This window comes from Oncorhynchus gorbuscha, unplaced genomic scaffold, assembly GCF_021184085.1.
Source record: "Oncorhynchus gorbuscha isolate QuinsamMale2020 ecotype Even-year unplaced genomic scaffold, OgorEven_v1.0 Un_scaffold_2222, whole genome shotgun sequence".
NCBI classification, from domain to species: domain Eukaryota; kingdom Metazoa; phylum Chordata; class Actinopteri; order Salmoniformes; family Salmonidae; genus Oncorhynchus; species Oncorhynchus gorbuscha.
The window spans coordinates 39,204-64,962 of NW_025746791.1; the positions used below are offsets into that span (position 1 = coordinate 39,204).

Below are 25,759 nucleotides of genomic sequence, written 5' to 3' on the forward strand. Positions count from 1 at the left end.
GAAGGAGAAGGACGGGCTACAACCACCAGAGCCAACAGCTAGGCTGCTACTTTATATTCTGAAGGAGAAGAGAAGGACGGGCTACAACCACCAGAGCCAACAGCTAGGCTGCTACTTTATATTCTGAAGGAAAGGAGAAGGACGGGCTACAACCACCAAGAGCCAACAGCTAGGCTGCTACTTTATATTCTGAAGGAGAAGGACGGGCTACAACCACCAAGAGCCAACAGCTAGGCTGCTACTTTATATTCTGAAGGAGAAGGAGAAGGACGGGCTACAACCACCAAGAGCCAACAGCTAGGCTGCTACTTTATATTCTGATGGAGAAGAGACGGGCTACAACCACCAAGAGCCAACAGCTAGGCTGCTACTTTATATTCTGAAGGAGAAGGACGGGCTACAACCACCAAGAGCCAACAGCTAGGCTGCTACTTTATATTCTGAAGGAGAAGGACGAGCTACAACCACCAAGAGCCAACAGCTAGGCTGCTACTTTATATTCTGAAGGAGAAGGACAGGCTACAACCACCAAGAGCCAACAGCTAGGCTGCTACTTTATATTCTGAAGGAGAAGGAGAAGCCAACAGCTAGGCTGCTACTTTATATTCTGAAGGAGAAGGAGAAGGACGGGCTACAACCACCAAGAGCCAACAGCTAGGCTGCTACTTCATATTCTAAATGAAGGATGAGAAAGCTAATTCACTGCAGCCCTCAGTTAGCCTTGCTAGCTATCATTAGATCGGTCTTTCAAAGCTAATTCACTGCAGCCCTCAGTTAGCCTAGCTCGCTATCATTAGATCCGGTCTTTCAAAGCTAATTCACTGCAGCCCTCAGTTAGCCTTGCTAGCTATCATTAGATCCGGTCTTTCAAAGCTAATTCGTTAAAAACCCAAATAACTTCACAGATCTTCATTGTAAAGGGTTTAAACACGGTTTCCCTGCTTGTTCAATGAACCATAAACAATTAATGAACACGCGGTCGTTAAGACATTAACAGCTTACAGACGGTAGGCAATTAAGGTCACAGTTATGAACACCTAGTACACTAAAGAGGCCTTTCTACTGACTCTGAAAAACACCTAAAGAAAGATGCCCAGTGTCCCTGCTCATCTGTTTGAATGTGCCTTAGGCATGCTGCAAGGAGGCATGAGGACTGCAGATGTGGCCAGGGCAATAAATTGCAATTCCCGTACTATGAGACGCCTAAGACAGCGCTACAGGGAGACAGGACAGACAGCTGATCGTCCTCGCAGTGGCAGACCTCCCCCTCCTCCTATGACAGATAATAGTATCCTATAACATGAGTCAGCATGGTTGGTTGCTGTCCCTCCCTCCCTCCCCCTCCTCCTATGACAGGTAATAGTATCCTATAACATGAGTCAGCATGGTTGGTTGCTGTCCCTCCCCCTTCCCCTCCCTCCTATGACAGGTAATAGTATCCTATAACACGAGTCAGCATGGTTGGTTGCTGTCCCTCCCCCTCCCCCTCCTATGACAGGTAATAGTATCCTATAACATGAGTCAGCATGGTTGGTTGCAGTCTCCCTCCCTCATGCCTGCTCCCTGTTCCACTCGCTCACAGTATGGCCCCTCCCCCACCTGCTAGAGGCACCTCTCCCTCTCACGCTTTATCAGTTCTGGTTATTAAAGAGGCTTAACAAAAAAGAGACTTCTCTGCTGCTTCCCATGCTAATGCTAACAGTGGTTTTACAGTGCAGATCAATGGCATGATGCTAACCATGTTAATGCTAACAGTGGTTTTACAGTGCAGGTCAATGGCATGATGCTAGCCATGTTAATGCTAACAGTGGTTTTACAGTGCAGGTCAATGGCATGATGCTAGCCATGTTAATGCTAAATGCAGGTCTATGATGCTGCCTGCTAAATGAACTGGGTGTTCTATAAGCAGCTGACCAAAGCGACCACCCCACTTGGTTTTATAGTCAGTGGTAGTCCTGCCCTGCAGTGCTTCCAGTAGATCAGACAATAGAGGGAGGTCTATTCTGTTGACTCTTTGATGTCCTGGCAACATGCAAGTCTATAGAGAGGACTGTATTCATGTTATAATGAAGGGCATTTATACAGCACACATCAAACACACATCCGACCAGCCTGCAGGGTTCTTCAAACACACACACACACACACACACACACACACACACACACACACACACACACACACACACACACACACACACACACACACACACACACACACACACACACACACACACACACACACACACACACACACACACACACACACACACACACACCTTTACTGGTCACCGGTGTGTGTTTGAGCTGAACCAGAGTATGTGAGCAGAGTTCAGAGGTCGGTAATCCTGCTTTTCCCTCATGGAGCCGCTCCGGTGCTCCACGTCCTTTCCAACCGCTCACAGGAGAGCAGGCCAGCAGCAGAGGATACCCTCTCCTCACAGGAGAGCAGGCCAGCAGCAGAGGATACCCTCTCCTCATAGGAGAGCAGGCCAGCAGCAGAGGATACCCTCTCCTCACAGGAGAGCAGGCCAGCAGCAGAGGATACCCTCTCCTCACAGGAGAGCAGGCCAGCAGCAGAGGCAGGAGAGCAGCAGCAGAGGATACCCTCTCCTCACAGGAGAGCAGGCCAGCAGAGGATACCCTATCCTCACAGGAGAGCAGCAGAGGATACCCTCTCCTCACAGGAGAGCAGGCCCGCAGCAGAGGATCCTCAGAGGAGAGCAGGCCAGCAGCAGAGAATACCCTCTCCTCAGAGGAGAGCAGGCCCGCAGCAGAGGATACCCTATCCTCACAGGAGAGCAGGCCAGCAGCAGAGGATACCCTATCCTTACAGGAGAGCAGGCCCGCAGCAGAGAATACCCTCTCCTCGCTCACAGAGCCATTGGAGATGCTAAACACCCTTCGGCCAACTCTTGCCAGGCTGGGCAGGGATGCTGAGATTTAAAAAAAAATGTCTGTAGGAAGGCCTAAAGGTTTTTATATAACCCAATCAAAACAGAGAGCTCCTTGAAGAGGTCATATGTCAGGCCATCCAGGACCTCTATACCAGGCGGTGTCAGAGGAAGGCCCAGTACATCACTGGGGCCAAGCTTCCTGCCATCCAGGACCTCTATACCAGGCGGTGTCAGAGGAAAGCCCTAAAAATGGTCAAAGACTCCAGTCACCCAAGTCATAGACTGTTCTCTCTGCTACCGCACAGCAAGCGGTACCGGAGTCCCAAGTCTAGGTCCAAGAGGCTTCTAAACAGCTTCTACCCCCCCCAAGGCATAAGACTCCTGAACATCTAGTCAAATGTCTACCCAGACTATTTGCATTGCCCCCCCCTCTCCCCCTCTTCACATCACTGCTACGCTCTGTTATTATCTATGCAGTCACTTTAACTCTACCTACATGTACATATTACCTCAATTAACATTGACTCTGTACCGGTACCCCCTTTATATAGCCTCCACATTGACTCTGTACCGGTACCCCCTGTATATAGCCTCCACATTGACTCTGTACCGGTACCCCTGTATATAGCCTCCACATTGACTCTATACCGGTACCCCCTTTATATAGCCTCCACATTGACTCTGTACCGGTACCCCTGTATATAGTCTCCACATTGACTCTATACCGGTACCCCCTTTATATAGCCTCCACATTGACTCTGTACCGGTAGTCTCCCCCTGTATATAGCCTCCACATTGACTCTGTACTGGTACCCCTGTATATAGCCTCCACATTGACTCTGTACCGGTACCCCCTGTATATAGCCTCCACATTGACTCTGTACTGGTACCCCCTGTATATAGCCTCCACATTGACTCTGTACCGGTACCCCCTTTATATAGCCTCCACATTGACTCTGTACCGGTACCCCCTGTATATAGCCTCCACATTGACTCTATACCGGTACCCCCTTTATATAGCCTCCACATTGACTCTGTACCAGTACCCCCTGTATATAGCCTCCACATTGACTCTATACCGGTACCCCCTTTTGTATATAGCCTCCACATTGACTCTGTACTGGTACCCCCTGTATATAGTCTCCACATTGATAGTCTCCACATTGACTCTGTACCGGTACCCCCTGTATATAGCCTCCACATTGACTCTGTACCGGTACCCCCTGTATATAGCCTCCACATTGACTCTGTACCGGTACCCCCTGTATATAGCCTCCACATTGACTCTGTACCCCCTGTATATAGCCTCCACATTGACTCTACAGGGGTGTTACGTGTATATAGTCTCCACATTGACTCTGCACCCCCTGTATATAGCCTCCACATTGACTCTGTACCGGTACCCCCTGTATATAGCCTCCACATTGACTCTGTACCCCCTGTATATAGCCTCCACATTGACTCTGTACCGGTACCCCCTGTATATAGCCTCCACATTGACTCTGTACCCCCTGTATATAGCCTCCACATTGACTCTATATACAGGGTGTTACGGTACAGTCTCCACATTGACTCTGCACCCCCTGAATATAGCCTCCACATTGACTCTGCACCCCCTGTATATAGCCTCCACATTGACTCTGCACCCTCTGTATATAGTCTCTGTACCGTAATACCCTGTATATAGCCTCTGTACCGTAATACCCTGTATATAGTCTCTGTACCGTAATACCCTGTATATAGTCTCTGTACCGTAATACCCTGTATATAGCCTCTGTACCGTAATACCCTGTATATAGTCTCTGTACCGTAATACCCTGTATATAGCCTCTGTACCGTAATACCCTGTATATAGCCTCTGTACCGCAATACCCTGTATATAGCCTCTGTACCGTAATACCCTGTATATAGCCTCTGTACCGTAATACCCTGTATATAGCCTCTGTACCGTAATACCCTGTATATAGCCTCTGTACCGTAATACCCTGTATATAGCCTCTGTACCGTAATACCCTGTATATAGTCTCTGTACCGTAATACCCTGTATATAGCCTCTGCGTAATACCCTGTATATAGCCTCTGTACCGTAATACCCTGTATATAGTCTCTGTACCGTAATACCCTGTTTATAGTCTCTGTACCGTAATACCCTGTATATAGTCTCTGTACCGTAATACCCTGTATATAGTCTCTGTACCGTAATACCCTGTATATAGTCTCTGTACCGTAATACCCTGTATATAGCCTCTAATACCCGTATATACCCTGTATATAGCCTCTGTACCGTAATACCCTGTATATAGCCTCTGTACCGTAATACCCTGTATATAGCCTCTGTACCGTAATACCCTGTATATAGCCTCTGTACCGTAATACCCTGTATATAGTCTCTGTACCGTAATACCCTGTATATAGCCTCTGTACCGTAATACCCTGTATATAGTCTCTGTACCGTAATACCCTGTATATAGCCTCTGTACCGTAATACCCTGTATATAGCCTCTGTACCGTAATACCCTGTATATAGCCTCTGTACCGTAATACCCTGTATATAGTCTCTGTTATTTCACTGCTGCTCTTTAATTACTTGTTACTTTTTATTTTATTTAACTAGGCAAGTCAGTTCAGATTCTTATTTACAATGACAGCATACCGAGGAACAGTGGGTTAACTGGTCTAGGAACAGTGGGTTAACTGGTCTAGGAACAGTGGGGTTAACTGGTCTAGGAACAGTGGGGTTAACTGGTCTAGGAACAGTGGGTTAACTGGTCTAGGAACAGTGGGTTAACTGGTCTAGGAACAGTGGGTTAACTGGTCTAGGAACAGTGGGTTAACTGGTCTAGGAACAGTGGGGTTAACTGGTCTAGGAACAGTGGGTTAACTGGTCTAGGAATAGTGTGTTAACTGGTCTAGGAACAGTGGGTTAACTGGTCTAGGAATAGTGTTAACTGGTCTAGGAACAGTGGGGTTAACTGGTCTAGGAACAGTGGGGTTAACTGCCTTGTTCAGGGGCAGAACGACAGATTTTTACCTTGTCAACTCTGAGATTCGATCTTGCAACCTTTCGGTTACTGGCCCAACGATGTAACCACTAGGCTGACCACTAGGCTGCCTGCCTCCTCTAACCACTAGGCTGCCTGCCTCCTCTAACCACTAGGCCGCCTGCCTCCTCTAACCACTAGGCCGCCTGCCTCCTCTAACCACTAGGCCGCCTGCCTCCTCTAACCACTAGGCCGCCTGCCTCCTCTAACCACTAGGCCGCCTGCCTCCTCTAACCACTAGGCCGCCTGCCTCCTCTAACCACTAGGCCGCCTGCCTCCTCTAACCACTAGGCCGCCTGCCTCCCTCTAACCACTAGGCCGCCTGCCTCCTCTAACCACTAGGCCGCCTGCCTCCTCTAACCACTAGGCCGCCTGCCTCCTCTAACCACTAGGCCGCCTGCCTCCTCTAACCACTAGGCCGCCTGCCTCCTCTAACCACTAGGCCGCCTGCCTCCTCTAACCACTAGGCCGCCTGCCTCCTCTAACCACTAGGCCGCCTGCCTCCTCTAACCACTAGGCCGCCTGCCTCCTCTAACCACTAGGCCGCCTGCCTCCTCTAACCACTAGGCCGCCTGCCTCCTCTAACCACTAGGCCGCCTGCCTCCTCTAACCACTAGGCCGCCTGCCTCCTCTAACCACTAGGCCGCCTGCCTCCTCTAACCACTAGGCCGCCTGCCTCCTCTAACCACTAGGCCGCCTGCCTCCTCTAACCACTAGGCCGCCTGCCTCCTCTAACCACTAGGCCGCCTGCCTCCTCTAACCACTAGGCTGCCTGCCGGGACTCGTAAGGAAGCATTTCACTATAAAGAAGCATTTCACTGTAAGGTCTACACCAGTTGTATTCAGCGCATGTGACAAATAATTTGTATAGCCTCACACCTCTAATCTGACCTGAGATCAGTGTGTGTAGCCTGTGGGCAGGATAAAGCCCATCTCAGTGTGGTCGAGCCTCACACCACTAATCTGACCTGAGATTAGTGTGTGTAGCCTGTGGGCAGGATAAAGCCCATCTCAGTGTGAAAGAGTTCTCTCTTATCTACAGTAGCCCTCCTTCTCGCTCTCTTCTCTCCCCCCCTCTCCTCTCTCCCCCTCTCCCTATCTCCCCCCCTCTCTCCTCCCATCTGCAGTGGAAGGTGTCAGAGCTAGAGGTGTTTGTCAGACCAGGAGACATCCCATCTGCAGTGGAAGGTGTCAGAGCTAGAGGTGTTTGTCAGACCAGGAGACATCCCGAAAAGCCCGTATTCTCACTAAAATTCGAAATCAAAGAGCCAAAAGATCCATAGTATGGCCATCTTAAAACAATTCCATATGTTAGCTCAGTAACATGGCCAGACTGGACCATCTTAAAACAATTCCATATGTTAGTTTAGTAACCTGGCCAGATTGGGCCATCTTAAAACAATTCCATATGTTAGCTCAGTAACCTGGCCAGATTGGACGATATGTTAACAACTCCATATGTTAGCTCAGTAACATGGCCAGATTGGACCATCTTAAAACAATTCCACATGTTAGTTTAGTAACCTGGCCAGATTGGGCCATCTTAAAACAATTCCATATGTTATCTCAGTAACCTGGCCAGATTGGACCATCTTAAAACAATTCCATATGTTAGCTCAGTAACCTGGCCAGATTGGACCATCTTAAAACAATTCCATATGTTAGTTTAGTAACCTGCCCAGATTGGACGATATGTTAACAACTCCATATGTTAGCTCAGTAACATGGCCAGACTGGACCATCTTAAAACAATTCCATTTGTTAGCTCAGTAACCTGGCCAGATTGGAGCATCTTAAAACAATTCCATATGTTATCTCAGTAACCTGGCCAGATTGGACCATCTTAAAACAATTCCATATGTTAGCTCAGTAACCTGGCCAGATTGGACCATCTTAAAACAATTCCGTATGTTAGCTCAGTAACCTGGCCAGATTGGACCATCTTAAAACAATTCCATTTGTTAGTTTAGTAACCTGCCCAGATTGGACGATATGTTAACAACTCCATATGTTAGCTCAGTAACCTGGCCAGATTGGACCATCTTAAAACAATTCCATTTGTTAGTTTAGTAACCTGGCCAGATTGGACAATATGTTAACAACTCCATATGTTAGCTCAGTAACATGGCCAGACTGGACCATCTTAAAACAATTTCATATGTTAGCTCAGTAACCTGGCCAGATTGGACCATCTTAAAACAATTCCATATGTTAGCTCAGTAACCTGGCTAGATTGGACCATCTTAAAACAATTCCATATGTTAGCTAAGTAACATGGCCAGATTGGACGATATGTTAACAATTCCATATGTTAGCTCAGTAACCTGGCCAGATTGGACCATCTTAAAACAATTCCATATGTTAGCTCATCAACCTGGCCAGATTGGACCATCTTAAAACAATTCCATTTGTTAGTTTAGTAACCTGCCCAGATTGGACGATATGTTAACAATTCCATATGTTAGCTCAGTAACCTGGCCAGATTGGACCATCTTAAAACAATTCCATATGTTAGCTCAGTAACATGGCCAGATTGGACCATCTTAAAACAATTCCATATGTTAGCTCAGTAACCTGGCCAGACTGGACCATCTTAAAACAATTCCATATGTTAGCTCAGTAACCTGGCCAGACTGGACCATCTTAAAACAATTCCATATGTTAGCTCAGTAACCTGGCCAGATTGTGATTTACAGAACTGAAGCTAATGGTACATTCTGCGATTGGCCTGCGAGGCTCCGTCAGCCGACAAGTCAACTGCAGCTGTGTTTTTGATCATGTGGCAGCAGCCAAGCCTCTCTCAATGTTTCAGAGTGAAGAGAAAGGTAGCCTAGCAGTTGTTGAGCGTTCGGCCGAAAGGTCGCTGGTTCGAATCCCAGAGACGACTTGGTTAAACATCTGTCAATGTGCCCTTGAGCAATGCACTTAACCCGAATCTCTCCTGTAAATCACATCTCCTAAATGACTCAAATTATTTCAGATGTCACGTAAACGAGATGATGAGGGAAACATTCTTCCCAAACAGAGAGTACACAGTGGCAGAATACCTGACCACTGTGACTGACCCTAAACAGAGAGTACACAGTGGCAGAATACCTGACCACTGTGACTGACCCTAAACAGAGAGTACACAGTGGCAGAATACCTGACCACTGTGACTGACCCTAAACAGAGAGGACACAGTGGCAGAATACCTGACCACTGTGACTGACCCTAAACAGAGAGTGGCAGAATACCTGACCACTGTGACTGACCCTAAACAGAGAGTGGCAGAATACCTGACCACTGTGACTGACCCTAAACAGGACACAGTGGCAGAATACCTGACCACTGTGACTGACCCTAAACAGAGAGTGGCAGAATACCTGACCACTGTGACTGACCCTAAACAGAGAGTGGCAGAATACCTGACCACTGTGACTGACCCTAAACAGAGAGGACACAGTGCCAGAATACCTGACCACTGTGACTGACCCTAAACAGAGAGTGGCAGAATACCTGACCACTGTGACTGACCCTAAACAGAGAGTGGCAGAATACCTGACCACTGTGACTGACCCTAAACAGAGAGGACACAGTGCCAGAATACCTGACCACTGTGACTGGCCCTAAACAGAGAGTGGCAGAATACCTGACCACTGTGACTGACCCTAAACAGAGAGTACACAGTGGCAGAATACCTGACCACTGTGACTGAACCTAAACAGAGAGTGGCAGAATACCTGACCACTGTGACTGACCCTAAACAGAGTACACAGTGGCAGAATACCTGACCACTGTGACTGACCCTAAACAGAGAGGACACAGTGGCAGAATACCTGACCACTGTGACTGAACCTAAACAGAGAGTACACAGTGGCAGAATACCTGACCACTGTGACTGACCCTAAACAGAGAGTGGCAGAATACCTGACCACTGTGACTGACCCTAAACAGAGAGGACACAGTGGTAGAATACCTGACCACTGTGACTGACCCTAAACAGAGGACACAGTGGCAGAATACCTGACCAGTGACTGAACCTAAACAGAATGGCAGAATACCTGACCACTGTGACTGACCCTAAACAGAGAGTGGCAGAATACCTGACCACTGTGACTGACCCTAAACAGAGAGGACACAGTGGTAGAATACCTGACCACTGTGACTGACCCTAAACAGAGAGTACACAGTGGCAGAATACCTGACCACTGTGACTGACTGTGGCAGAATACCTGACCACTGTGACTGACCCTAAACAGAGAGGACACAGTGGCAGAATACCTGACCACTGTGACTGACCCTAAACAGAGAGTGGCAGAATACCTGACCACTGTGACTGACCCTAAACAGAGAGTACACAGCGGTAGAATACCTGACCACTGTGACTGACCCTAAACAGAGAGTGGTAGAATACCTGACCACTGTGACTGAACCTAAACAGAGAGTGGCAGAATACCTGACCACTGTGACTGACCCTAAACAGAGAGGACACAGTGGCAGAATACTGACCACTGTGACTGACCCTAAACAGAGAGTGGCAGAATACCTGACCACTGTGACTGACCCTAAACAGAGAGTACACAGTGGCAGAATACCTGACCACTGTGACTGACCCTAAACAGAGAGGACACAGTGGCAGAATACCTGACCACTGTGACTGACCCAAACTTAAGGAAAGCTTTGACTATGTACAGACTCAGTGAGCATAGCCTTGCTATTGAGAAAGACATGGCTCTAAAGAGAAGACAGGCTATGTGCTCACTGCCCACAAAATGAGGTGGAAACTGAGCTGCACTTCCTAACCTCCTGCCCAATGTATGACCATATTAGAGACACATATTTCCACGAGAAAAGGGCAACCAGTGAAAAACAAACACCATTGTAAATACATCCCATATTTATGTTGATTTATTTTCCCTTTTGTACTTTAACTATTTGCACATCATTACAACACCTTATGTAGATATATACTGCATATAGACATAATATCACATCTGAAATGTCTTTATGGAACTGAGTGTAATGTTTAATGTTCATTTCATTTTTGTTTATAGTCTAGTTCACTTGCTTTGGCGATGTTAACATACGTTTCCCAATACAGCCCTTGAATTGAATTGAATTGAATTGAGAGAAAGAGAGAGAGGGCTGAATAGGGATTGTTATTCTATTGGGTGTCTGAATAGAGCAGGACAGGTACCCCCTCTCTGACATTAGACAGGCCGTTGTGATGCAGATTAGACAGGCTGGGGGAGGGGAGGGGGAGAGGGGTACCTGTGATGTAGATCACTCTATAGACAGGCTGGGGGAGGGGAGGGGGTACCTGTGATGTAGATCACTCTATAGACAGGCTGGGGGGGGGAGGGGGAGGGGGTACCTGTGATGTAGATCACTCTATAGACAGGCTGGGGGAGGGGGAGGGGTACCTGTGATGTAGATCACTCTATAGACAGGCTGGGGGAGGGGAGAGGGGTACCTGTGATGTAGATCACTCTATAGACAGGCTGGGGGGGGGAGGGGAGAGGGGTACCTGTGATGTAGATCACTCTATAGACAGGCTGGGGGAGGGGAGAGGGGTACCTGTGATGTAGATCACTCTATAGACAGGGGGGAGGGGGAGGGGAGAGGGTTACCTGTGATGTAGATCACTCTATAGACAGGCTGGGGGAGGGGAGGGGGTACCTGTGATGTAGATCACTCTATAGACAGGCTGGGGGAGGGGGAGGGAGAGGGGCACCTGTGATGTAGATCACTCTATAGACAGGCTGGGGGAGGGGGAGGGGGTACCTGTGATGTAGATCACTCTATAGACAGGCTGGGGAGGGGAGGGGGAGGGGTACCTGTGATGTAGATCACTCTATAGACAGGCTGGGGGGGGGAGGGGGTACCTGTGATGTAGATCACTCTATAGACAGGCTGGGGGGGGGGAGGGGAGAGGGGTACCTGTGATGTAGATCACTCTATAGACAGGCTGGGGGAGGGGGGGGGAGAGGGGCACCTGTGATGTAGATCACTCTATAGACAGGCTGGGGGGGGGGGAGGGGTACCTGTGATGTAGATCACTCTATAGACAGGCTGGGGGAGGGGAGGGGAGAGGGGCACCTGTGATGTAGATCACTCTATAGACAGGCTGGGGGAGGGGAGGGGGTACCTGTGATGTAGATCACTCTATAGACAGGCTGGGGGAGGGGGGGGGAGTACCTGTGATGTAGATCACTCTATAGACAGGCTGGGGGAGGGGAGAGGGGGTACCTGTGATGTAGATCACTCTATAGACAGGCTGGGGGAGGGGAGGGGAGGGGAGAGGGGTACCTGTGATGTAGATCACTCTATAGACAGGCTGGGGGAGGGGGAGGGGTACCTGTGATGTAGATCACTCTATAGACAGGCTGGGGGAGGGGGAGAGGGGTACCTGTGATGTAGATCACTCTATAGACAGGCTGGGGGAGGGGAGCGGGGTACCTGTGATGTAGATCACTCTATAGACAGGCTGGGGGAGGGGAGGGAGGGGGGTACCTGTGATGTAGATCACTCTATAGACAGGCTGGGGGAGGGGAGGGGGGGGAGAGGGGTACCTGTGATGTAGATCACTCTATAGACAGGCTGGGGGGGGGGGGGAGGGGAGAGGGGTACCTGTGATGTAGATCACTCTATAGACAGGCTGGGGGAGGGGAGGGGAGAGGGGTACCTGTGATGTAGATCACTCTATAGACAGGCTGGGGGAGGGGAGGGGGTACCTGTGATGTAGATCACTCTATAGACAGGCTGGGGGGGGGGAGGGAGGGGGAGAGGGTTACCTGTGATGTAGATCACTCTATAGACAGGCTGGGGGGGGAGGGGGAGGGGGTACCTGTGATGTAGATCACTCTATAGACAGGCTGGGGGAGGGGAGGGGAGAGGGGCACCTGTGATGTAGATCACTCTATAGACAGGCTGGGGGAGGGGAGGGGGTACCTGTGATGTAGATCACTCTATAGACAGGCTGGGGAGGGGAGGGGGGAGAGGGGTACCTGTGATGTAGATCACTCTATAGACAGGCTGGGGGAGGGGAGGGGGAGGGGGAGAGGGGTACCTGTGATGTAGATCACTCTATAGACAGGCTGGGGGAGAGGGAGGGGGTACCTGTGATGTAGATCACTCTATAGACAGGCTGGGGGAGGGGAGGGGAGGGGGTACCTGTGATGTAGATCACTCTATAGACAGGCTGGGGAGGGGAGGGGAGGGGGTACCTGTGATGTAGATCACTCTATAGACAGGCTGGGGGAGGGGAGAGGGGGGAGGGGTACCTGTGATGTAGATCACTCTATAGACAGGCTGGGGGAGGGGAGAGGGGTACCTGTGATGTAGATCACTCTATAGACAGGCTGGGGAGGGAGGGGAGAGGGGCACCTGTGATGTAGATCACTCTATAGACAGGCTGGGGGAGGGGAGGGGGAGGGGGTACCTGTGATGTAGATCACTCTATAGACAGGCTGGGGGGGGGAGGGGGAGAGGGGTACCTGTGATGTAGATCACTCTATAGACAGGCTGGGGGAGGGGAGGGGAGGGGAGGGGTACCTGTGATGTAGATCACTCTATAGACAGGCTGGGGGAGGGGGAGGGGTACCTGTGATGTAGATCACTCTATAGACAGGCTGGGGGAGGGGGAGAGGGGTACCTGTGATGTAGATCACTCTATAGACAGGCTGGGGGTACCTGTGATGTAGATCACTCTATAGACAGGCTGGGGGAGGGGAGGGGTACCTGTGATGTAGATCACTCTATAGACAGGCTGGGGGAGGGGAGGGGAGGGGGGAGAGGGGTACCTGTGATGTAGATCACTCTATAGACAGGCTGGGGGAGGGGGGGGGAGGGGAGAGGGGTACCTGTGATGTAGATCACTCTATAGACAGGCTGGGGGAGGGGGAGGGGAGAGGGGTACCTGTGATGTAGATCACTCTATAGACAGGCTGGGGGAGGGGGGGGTACCTGTGATGTAGATCACTCTATAGACAGGCTGGGGGAGAGGGAGGGGTACCTGTGATGTAGATCACTCTATAGACAGGCTGGGGGAGGGGAGGGGGAGAGGGGTACCTGTGATGTAGATCACTCTATAGACAGGCTGGGGGAGGGGGAGGAGGGAGAGGGGTACCTGTGATGTAGATCACTCTATAGACAGGCTGGGGGAGAGGGGAGGGGGTACCTGTGATGTAGATCACTCTATAGACAGGCTGGGGGAGGGGAGGGGAGGGGACCTGTGGGATCACTCTATAGACAGGCTGGGGAGGGGGAGAGGGGTACCTGTGATGTAGATCACTCTATAGACAGGCTGGGGGAGGGGAGGGGGGTACCTGTGATGTAGATCACTCTATAGACAGGCTGGGGGAGAGGGAGGGGGTACCTGTGATGTAGATCACTCTATAGACAGGCTGGGGGAGGGGGGAGGGGTACCTGTGATGTAGATCACTCTATAGACAGGCTGGGGGAGGGGGGGGGGGGTACCTGTGATGTAGATCACTCTATAGACAGGCTGGGGGAGGGGGAGGGGGTACCTGTGATGTAGATCACTCTATAGACAGGCTGGGGGAGAGGGAGGGGGTACCTGTGATGTAGATCACTCTATAGACAGGCTGGGGGGGGGGGAGGGGGGGGTACCTGTGATGTAGATCACTCTATAGACAGGCTGGGGGAGGGGGAGAGGGGTACCTGTGATGTAGATCACTCTATAGACAGGCTGGGGGAGGGGAGGGGGTACCTGTGATGTAGATCACTCTATAGACAGGCTGGGGGAGAGGGAGGGGGGTACCTGTGATGTAGATCACTCTATAGACAGGCTGGGGGAGGGGAGGGGGAGAGGGGTACCTGTGATGTAGATAACTCTATAGACAGGCTGGGGGAGGGGGAGAGGGGTACCTGTGATGTAGATCACTCTATAGACAGGCTGGGGGGGGAGGGGGTACCTGTGATGTAGATCACTCTATAGACAGGCTGGGGGAGGGGTACCTGTGATGTAGATCACTCTATAGACAGGCTGGGGGAGGGGAGGGGGTAACCTGTGATGTAGATCACTCTATAGACAGGCTGGGGGAGGAGGGAGAGGGGCACTTGTGATGTAGATCACTCTATAGACAGGCTGGGGGAGGGGAGGGGGTACCTGTGATGTAGATCACTCTATAGACAGGCTGGGGGAGGGGGAGGGGAGGGGAGAGGGTACCTGTGATGTAGATCACTCTATAGACAGGCTGGGGGAGGGGAGAGGGAGGGGGAGAGGGGTACCTGTGATGTAGATCACTCTATAGACAGGCTGGGGAGAGGGGAGGGGTACCTGTGATGTAGATCACTCTATAGACAGGCTGGGGGAGGGGAGGGGGAGGGGGTACCTGTGATGTAGATCACTCTATAGACAGGCTGGGGAGGGGAGGGGAGGGGTACCTGTGATGTAGATCACTCTATAGACAGGCTGGGGGAGGGGAGAGGGGTACCTGTGATGTAGATCACTCTATAGACAGGCTGGGGGAGGGGCAGAGGGTACCTGTGATGTAGATCACTCTATAGACAGGCTGGGGGAGGGGAGGGGAGAGGGGCACCTGTGATGTAGATCACTCTATAGACAGGCTGGGGGAGGGGGAGGGGGTACCTGTGATGTAGATCACTCTATAGACAGGCTGGGGGGAGGGAGGGGGAGAGGGGCACCTGTGATGTAGATCACTCTATAGACAGGCTGGGGGAGGGGAGGGGTACCTGTGATGTAGATCACTCTATAGACAGGCTGGGGAGGGGAGGGGAGTACCTGTGATGTAGATCACTCTATAGACAGGCTGGGGGAGGGGGAGGGGGTACCTGTCATGTAGATCACTCTATAGACAGGCTGGGGAGGGGGGGAGGGGGAGGGGTACCTGTGATGTAGATCACTCTATAGACAGGCTGGGGGAGGGGAGAGGGGTACCTGTGATGTAGATCACTCTATAGACAGGCTGGGGGAGGGGAGAGGGTACCTGTGATGTAGATCACTCTATAGACAGGCTGGGGGAGAGGGGGGGGGTACCTGTGATGTAGATCACTCTATAGACAGGCTGGGGGAGGGGAGGGGGAGGGGTACCTGTGAGGTAGATCACTCTATAGACAGGCTGGGGAGGGCCTGGGGAGGGGAGGGGTACCTGTGATGTAGATCACTCTATAGACAGGCTGGGGGAGGGGAGGGGGGGAGGGGAGAGGGGTACCTGTGATGTAGATCACTCTATAGACAGGCTGGGGAGAGGGGGGGGGTACCTGTGATGTAGATCACTCTATAGACAGGCTGGGGGAGGGGGAGAGGGGTACCTGTGATGTAGATCACTCTATAGACAGGCTGGGGGGGGGAGGGGGAGAGGGGTACCTGTGATGTAGATAACTCTATAGACAGGCTGGGGGGGGGAGGGGGTACCTGTGATGTAGATCACTCTATAGACAGGCTGGGGGAGGGGGTACCTGTGATGTAGATCACTCTATAGACAGGCTGGGGGAGGGGGACCTGTGATGGATCACTCTATAGACAGGCTGGGGGGAGGGGAGGGGGTACCTGTGATGTAGATCACTCTATAGACAGGCTGGGGGGAGGGAGGGGGAGAGGGGCACCTGTGATGTAGATCACTCTATAGACAGGCTGGGGGAGGGGAGGGGGTACCTGTGATGTAGATCACTCTATAGACAGGCTGGGGAGGGGAGGAGGAGAGGGGTACCTGTGATGTAGATCACTCTATAGACAGGCTGGGGGAGGGGAGGGGAGGGGGAGAGGGGTACCTGTGATGTAGATCACTCTATAGACAGGCTGGGGGAGAGGGAGGGGGTACCTGTGATGTAGATCACTCTATAGACAGGCTGGGGGAGGGGTACCTGTGATGTAGATCACTCTATAGACAGGCTGGGGGAGGGGAGGGGGAGGGGTACCTGTGATGTAGATCACTCTATAGACAGGCTGGGGGAGGGGGAGGGGTACCTGTGATGTAGATCACTCTATAGACAGGCTGGGGAGGGGCAGGGGGTACCTGTGATGTAGATCACTCTATAGACAGGCTGGGGAGGGGAGGGGAGGGGGCACCTGTGATGTAGATCACTCTATAGACAGGCTGGGGAGGGGAGGGGGTACCTGTGATGTAGATCACTCTATAGACAGGCTGGGGGAGGGGAGGGGAGAGGGGCACCTGTGATGTAGATCACTCTATAGACAGGCTGGGGGAGGGGAGGGGGTACCTGTGATGTAGATCACTCTATAGACAGGCTGGGGAGGGGAGGGGAGTACCTGTGATGTAGATCACTCTATAGACAGGCTGGGGGGAGGGGGGAGGGGTACCTGTGATGTAGATCACTCTATAGACAGGCTGGGGGAGGGGAGGGAGGGGAGGGGGTACCTGTGATGTAGATCACTCTATAGACAGGCTGGGGGAGGGGGAGAGGGGTACCTGTGATGTAGATCACTCTATAGACAGGCTGGGGGAGGGGAGAGGGGTACCTGTGATGTAGATCACTCTATAGACAGGCTGGGGAGGGGAGGGGGTACCTGTGATGTAGATCACTCTATAGACAGGCTGGGGGAGAGGGAGGGGGTACCTGTGATGTAGATCACTCTATAGACAGGCTGGGGGGGGAGGGGAGAGGGTACCTGTGATGTAGATCACTCTATAGACAGGCTGGGGAGGGGGAGGGGGGAGGGGTACCTGTGATGTAGATCACTCTATAGACAGGCTGGGGGAGGGGAGGGAGGGGGAGAGGGGAGAGGGGTACCTGTGATGTAGATCACTCTATAGACAGGCTGGGGGGAGGGAGGGGGTACCTGTGATGTAGATCACTCTATAGACAGGCTGGGGGAGGGGAGGAGGGGGTACCTGTGATGTAGATCACTCTATAGACAGGCTGGGGGGGGGAGGGGAGGGGGTACCTGTGATGTAGATCACTCTATAGACAGGCTGGGGAGGGGAGGGGTACCTGTGATGTAGATCACTCTATAGACAGGCTGGGGGAGGGGAGGGTACCTGTGATGTAGATCACTCTATAGACAGGCTGGGGGGGAGGGGGTACCTGTGATGTAGATCACTCTATAGACAGGCTGGGGGAGGGGAGGGGGAGAGGGGTACCTGTGATGTAGATCACTCTATAGACAGGCTGGGGAGGGGGGGGGGTACCTGTGATGTAGATCACTCTATAGACAGGCTGGGGGGAGGGGGGAGGGGGTACCTGTGATGTAGATCACTCTATAGACAGGCTGGGGGAGGGGAGGGGGAGGGGGTACCTGTGATGTAGATCACTCTATAGACAGGCTGGGGGGAGGGGAGGGAGAGGGGTACCTGTGATGTAGATCACTCTATAGACAGGCTGGGGAGGGGAGAGGGGTACCTGTGATGTAGATCACTCTATAGACAGGCTGGGGGAGGGGAGGGGGTACCTGTGATGTAGATCACTCTATAGACAGGCTGGGGGAGGGAGGGGGTACCTGTGATGTAGATCACTCTATAGACAGGCTGGGGGGAGGGGAGGGGAGAGGGGTACCTGTGATGTAGATCACTCTATAGACAGGCTGGGGGAGGGGGGGGGGTACCTGTGATGGGACAGGCTGGGGGAGGGGTACCTGTGATGTAGATCACTCTATAGACAGGCTGGGGAGGGAGGGGGTACCTGTGATGTAGATCACTCTATAGACAGGCTGGGGGGGGAGGGGAGGGGGGTAACCTGTGATGTAGATCACTCTATAGACAGGCTGGGGGAGGGGAGGGGAGGGGGTACCTGTGATGTAGATCACTCTATAGACAGGGAGGGGAGGGGAGGGGGAGGGGGTACCTGTGATGTAGATCACTCTATAGACAGGCTGGGGAAAGGGAGGGGAGGGGTACCTGTGATGTAGATCACTCTATAGACAGGCTGGGGGAGGGAGAGGGGTACCTGTGATGTAGATCACTCTATAGACAGGCTGGGGGAGGGGAGGGGGTACCTGTGATGTAGATCACTCTATAGACAGGCTGGGGGAGGGGGGGGGGTACCTGTGATGTAGATCACTCTATAGACAGGCTGGGGGAGGGGGGGAGGGGGTACCTGTGATGTAGATCACTCTATAGACAGGCTGGGGGAGGGGAGGGAGGGGGTACCTGTGATGTAGATCACTCTATAGACAGGCTGGGGGGGAGGGGAGAGGGGTACCTGTGATGTAGATCACTCTATAGACAGGCTGGGGGAGGGGAGGGGGTACCTGTGAAGTAGATCACTCTATAGACAGGCTGGGGGAGGGGGGGGAGGGTACCTGTGATGTAGATCACTCTATAGACAGGCTGGGGGAGGGGAGGGGGGAGAGGGGTACCTGTGATGTAGATCACTCTATAGACAGGCTGGGGGAGGGAGGGGGGTACCTGTGATGTAGATCACTCTATAGACAGGCTGGGGGAGGGGAGGGGGTACCTGTGATGTAGATCACTCTATAGACAGGCTGGGGGAGGGGGTACCTGTGATGTAGATCACTCTATAGACAGGCTGGGGGAGGGGGGAGGGGTACCTGTGATGTAGATCACTCTATAGACAGGCTGGGGGGGAGGGGGAAAGGGAGGGGGGGGTACCTGTGATGTAGATCACTCTATAGACAGGCTGGGGGAGGGAGGGGAGGGGGGTACCTGTGATGTAGATCACTCTATAGACAGGCTGGGGGAGGGGAGGGGGAGGGGTACCTGTGATGTAGATCACTCTATAGACAGGCTGGGGGGGAGGGGAGGGGTACCTGTGATGTAGATCACTCTATAGACAGGCTGGGGGAGGGGGAGGGGGTACCTGTGATGTAGATCACTCTATAGACAGGCTGGGGGAGGGGAGGGGGTACCTGTGATGTAGATCACTCTATAGACAGGCTGGGGGAGGGGGAGGGGTACCTGTGATGTAGATCACTCTATAGACAGGCTGGGGGAGGGGAGGGGGAGGGGGTACCTGTGATGTAGATCACTCTATAGACAGGCTGGGGAGGGGAGGGGGAGAGGGGTACCTGTGATGTAGATCACTCTATAGACAGGCTGGGGGAAGGGGGAGAGGGGGGGTACCTGTGATGTAGATCACTCTATAGACAGGCTGGGGGAGGGGGGGGGTACCTGGATCACTCTATAGACATGCTGGGGGAGGGGGGGAGGGGGTACCTGTGATGTAGATCACTCTATAGACAGGCTGGGGGAGGGGAGGGGAGAGGGGTACCTGTGATGTAGATCACTCTATAGACAGGCTGGGGGGAGGGGGAGAGGGGTACCTGTGATGTAGATCACTCTATAGACAGGCTGGGGGAGGGGAGGGGGTACCTGTGAAGTAGATCACTCTATAGACAGGCTGGGGGAGGGGGGAGGGGGTACCTGTGATGTAGATCACTCTATAGACAGGCTGGGGGGGGAGGGGGAGAGGGGTACCTGTGATGTAGATCACTCTATAGACAGGCTGGGGGAGGGGAGGGGAGGGAGGGAGAGGGGTACCTGTGATGTAGATCACTCTATAGACAGGCTGGGGGAGGGGAGGGGGAGGGGGTACCTGTGATGTAGATCACTCTATAGACAGGCAGGCTGGGGGGGAGGGGGTACCTGTGATGTAGATCACTCTATAGACAGGCTGGGGGAGGGGGAGGGGGTACCTGTGATGTAGATCACTCTATAGACAGGCTGGGGGAGGGGAGGGGGTACCTGTGATGTAGATCACTCTATAGATAGGCTGGGGGAGGGGAGGGGGTACCTGTGATGTAGATCACTCTATAGACAGGCTGGGGGAGGGGGAGAGGGGTACCTGTGATGTAGATCACTCTATAGACAGGCTGGGGGAGGGGGAGGGGGTACCTGTGATGTAGATCACTCTATAGACAGGCTGGGGGAGGGGGTACCTGTGATGTAGATCACTCTATAGACAGGCTGGGGGAGGGGAGAGGAGTACCTGTGATGTAGATCACTCTATAGACAGGCTGGGGGAGGGGAGGGGGAGGGGAGGGGGTACCTGTGATGTAGATCACTCTATAGACAGGCTGGGGGAGGGAGGGGGAGAGGGGGGGGTACCTGTGATGTAGATCACTCTATAGACAGGCTGGGGGAGGGGGTACCTGTGATGTAGATCACTCTATAGACAGGCTGGGGGAGGGGAGGGGGGGGGGGTACCTGTGATGTAGATCACTCTATAGACAGGCTAGGGGGGGAGGGGAGAGGGAGGGGGAGAGGGAGGGGGTACCTGTGATGTAGATCACTCTATAGACAGGCTGGGGGAGGGGAGGGGAGAGGGGTACCTGTGATGTAGATCACTCTATAGACAGGCTGGGGGAGGGGGAGAGGGGTACCTGTGATGTAGATCACTCTATAGACAGGCTGGGGGAGGGGAGGGGGTACCTGTGATGTAGATCACTCTATAGACAGGCTGGGGGAGGGGGAGGGGTACCTGTGATGTAGATCACTCTGTAGACAGGCTGGGGGAGGGGGAGGGGGATACCTGTGATGTAGATCACTCTATAGACAGGCTGGGGGAGGGGAGGGGGTACCTGTGATGTAGATCACTCAATAGACAGGCTGGGGGAGGGGGGGGGGGGTACCTGTGATGTAGATCACTCTATAGACAGGCTGGGGGAGGGGAGGGGAGAGGGGTACCTGTGATGTAGATCACTCTATAGACAGGCTGGGGGAGGGGAGGGGGTACCTGTGATGTAGATCACTCAATAGACAGGCTGGGGGAGGGGAGGGGAGAGGGGTACCTGTGATGTAGATCACTCAATAGACAGGCTGGGGGAGGGGAGAGGGGTACCTGTGATGTAGATCACTCTATAGACAGGCTGGGGGGAGGGGGAGGGGGTACCTGTGATGTAGATCACTCTATAGACAGGCTGGGGGAGGGGAGGGGGTACCTGTGATGTAGATCACTCTATAGACAGGCTGGGGGAGGGGAGGGGGTACCTGTGATGTAGATCACTCTTAGACAGGCTGGGGGAGGGGGGGGGAGGGGGGGAGAGGGGTACCTGTGATGTAGATCACTCTATAGACAGGCTGGGGGAGGGAGGGGGGGGGAGGGGGGGGAGGGGTACCTGTGATGTAGATCACTCTATAGACAGGCTGGGGGAGGAGAGGGGAGGGGGTACCTGTGATGTAGATCACTCAATAGACAGGCTGGGGAGGGAGGGGGGGGGGAGGGGGTACCTGTGATGTAGATCACTCTATAGACAGGCTGGGGGAGGGGAGGGGAGAGGGGTACCTGTGATGTAGATCACTCTATAGACAGGCTGGGGGAGGGGAGGGGGTACCTGTGATGTAGATCACTCAATAGACAGGCTGGGGGAGGGGAGGGGAGAGGGGTACCTGTGATGTAGATCACTCAATAGACAGGCTGGGGGAGGGGGAGAGGGGTACCTGTGATGTAGATCACTCAATAGACAGGCTGGGGGAGGGGGGAGGGGGTACCTGTGATGTAGATCACTCAATAGACAGGCTGGGGGGGGGAGGGGGAGAGGGGTACCTGTGATGTAGATCACTCTATAGACAGGCTGGGGGAGGGGAGGGGAGAGGGAGGGGAGAGGGGTACCTGTGATGTAGATCACTCTATAGACAGGGGAGAGGGGTACCTGTGATGTAGATCACTCTATAGACAGGCTGGGGGAGGGGAGAGGGGTACCTATAATATAATAATAATCTAATATATGCCATTTCCCCCAGCCTGTCTATCCAAAGTGACTTACAGTCATGTGTGCATACATTCTCCCCCAGCCTGATCCCGGGGATCGAACCCACTACCCTATTACAATGTAGATGCTCTACCAGACTGGCTAGGGGACAGGACCACTGTGATGTAGATCACTCTATAGACAGGCTGGGGGAGGGGAGAGGGGTACCTGTGATGTAGATCACTCTATAGACAGGCTGGGGGAGGGGGTACCTGTGATGTAGATCACTCTATAGACAGGCTGGGGGAGGGGAGAGGGGTACCTGTGATGTAGATCACTCTATAGACAGGCTGGGGGGGGAGGGGAGAGGGTACCTGTGATGTAGATCACTCAATAGACAGGCTGGGGGAGGGGAGGTGGGTACCTGTGTAGATGATCAGACAAGGCAGAGAGACCAGGAGCTCCAGTCCCAGAATCCCTAGCAGCAGATAAACAGGAAGATGATCCACCTCTGGCAGACCAGCTGACATGACCACCAACACCGCCGTGTTCCCTACACACACACACACACACACACACACACACACACACACACACACACACACACACACACACACACACACACACACACACAAATTATTTAACTAGTCATTTACACACACAAATTATTTAACTAGTCATTTAAGAACTGATTCTTCCCCGGCCTTCCCCCGGGCAACGACGGCCTCCCCCGGCCAAACCCAGACAACGACGGCCTCCCCCCGGCCAAACCCAGACAACGACGGCCTTCCCCCCCGGGCAACGACGGCCCCCCCCCCGGCCAAACCCAGACAACGACGGCCTTCCCCGGCCAAACCCAGACAACGACGGCCTTCCCCCCGGACAACGACGCCCCCCCGGCCAAACCCGGACGACGACGGCCTTCCCCCAACCGGCCAAACCCGGACGACGACGGCCTTCCCCCCGGCCAACGACGGCCTTCCCCCGGCCAAACCCGGACGACGACGGCCTCCCCCCGGCCAAACCCAGACAACGACGTCCTTCCCCCGGCCAACGACGGCCTTCCCCCCGGCCAAACCCGGACGACGATGGGCCAATTGTGCTCCGCCCTATGGGACTCCTTACCACGGTCGGATGTGATACAGCCTGGATTCGAACCGAGGACTGTAGTGATGCCTATTGCACTGAGATGCAGGTGTACCTGCAGAGTGGATGAGGAAGGGCAGGTGTTTCAGGGTGCGGTTGTCTCTGTAGAAACGCAGGTATCCTCTGCTCCTCACTCGGCTGTGGTGATGCTGAACACACACACCAAACAACAACACACACAGCCACACAAACACCTTCCCAATCACCACCACACTCTGCCCCCGAACATTACCCAACACACGGACACACTCCTCCCGGCCAACCTCCAACACACACACTATGGCAACACACACACTCAGAGACACATACACCACCTGGGGACACAGAGAGAACACCTGTCAGACAGAGACACCACCTGGGGACACAGAGAGAACACCTGTCAGACAGAGACACACCTGGGGACACAGAGAGAACACCTGTCAGACAGAGACACCACCTGGGGACACAGAGAGAACACCTGTCAGACAGAGACACACACACCACCTGGGGACACAGAGAGAACACCTGTCAGACAGAGACACCACCTGGGGACACAGAGAGAACACCTGTCAGACAGAGACACACCTGGGGACACAGAGAGAACACCTGTCAGACAGAGACACACCTGGGGACACAGAGAGAACACCTGTCAGTCAGAGACACCACCTGGGGACACAGAGAGAACACCTGTCAGACAGAGACACACACACCACCTGGGGACACAGAGAGAACACCTGTCAGACAGAGACACCACCTGGGGACACAGAGAGAACACCTGTCAGACAGAGACAGAGACACCACCTGGGGACACAGAGAGAACACCTGTCAGTCAGAGACACCACCTGGGGACACAGAGAGAACACCTGTCAGACAGAGACAGAGACACCACCTGGGGGACACAGAGAGAACACCTGTCAGACAGAGACACCACCTGGGGACACAGAGAGAACACCTGTGTGTGTCTGTACACTACAACAGGGATGTGTGTGTGTCTGTACACTACAACAGGGATGTGTGTGTGTCTGTACACTACAACAGGGATGTGTGTCTTTACACTACAACAGGGATGTGTGTGTGTCTGTACACTACAACAGGGATGTGTGTGTGTCTGTACACTACAACAGGGGTGTGTGTGTGTCTGTACACTACAACAGGGATGTGTGTGTGTCTGTACACTACAACAGGGATGTGTGTGTGTCTGTACACTACAACAGGGATGTGTGTGTGTCTGTACACTACAACAGGGGTGTGTGTGTGTCTTTACACTACAACAGGGATGTGTGTGTGTCTTTACACTACAACAGGGATGTGTGTGTGTCTTTACACTACAACAGGGATGTGTGTGTGTCTGTACACTACAACAGGGATGTGTGTGTGTCTTTACACTACAACAGGGATGTGTGTGTGTCTGTACACTACAACAGGGATGTGTGTGTGTCTTTACACTACAACAGGGATGTGTGTCTTTACACTACAACAGGGATGTGTGTGTCTTTACACTACAACAGGGATGTGTGTGTGTCTGTACACTACAACAGGGGTGTGTGTGTGTCTTTACACTACAACAGGGATGTGTGTGTGTCTTTACACTACAACAGGGATGTGTGTGTGTCTTTACACTACAACAGGGATGTGTGTGTCTTTACACTACAACAGGGATGTGTGTGTGTCTGTACACTACAACAGGAATGTGTGTCTGTACACTACAACAGGGATGTGTGTGTCTTTACACTACAACAGGGATGTGTGTCTGTACACTACAACAGGGATGTGTGTCTGTACACTACAACAGGGGTGTGTGTGTCTGTACACTACAACAGGGATGTGTGTCTGTACACTACAACAGGGGTGTGTGTGTCTGTACACTACAACAGGGGTGTGTGTGTGTGTGTGTGTGTGTGTACACTACACTACTACATACCTGCAGCAGCAACAGCAGGACAGCAGGACAGTGTGTGGGGAGAGTCGTGAATTCTCTCCTGATAGCAGACTGCAGGGCATCATGGGAGATCAGCGGTCCGTCCACTAAAGGGTCCTCCTCAACACTCTGAGACACATCTACTGATGAACTGACCTGCAACACACACACACACACACACACACACACACACACACACACACACACA

The 25,759-nt window shown here is 53.0% G+C and overlaps 1 protein-coding gene across 2 annotated transcripts in view; it reads right to left on the reverse strand.

The window, feature by feature from the left end:
• The window catches only part of LOC124025294 (transmembrane protein 192-like), a 44,628-nt gene that overhangs the window by 14,573 nt on the left and 4,296 nt on the right, over positions 1-25,759 (reverse strand). For both annotated transcript variants that reach the window (XM_046338855.1, XM_046338856.1), the window contains exons 2-4: positions 25,555-25,707; positions 23,710-23,968; positions 22,933-23,061 (exon numbers count right to left, since the gene is read on the reverse strand). In XM_046338855.1, the coding sequence (XP_046194811.1) occupies positions 22,933-23,061; positions 23,710-23,968; positions 25,555-25,707 (541 nt within the window). The remainder of the gene's footprint in view (positions 1-22,932; positions 23,062-23,709; positions 23,969-25,554; positions 25,708-25,759) is intronic.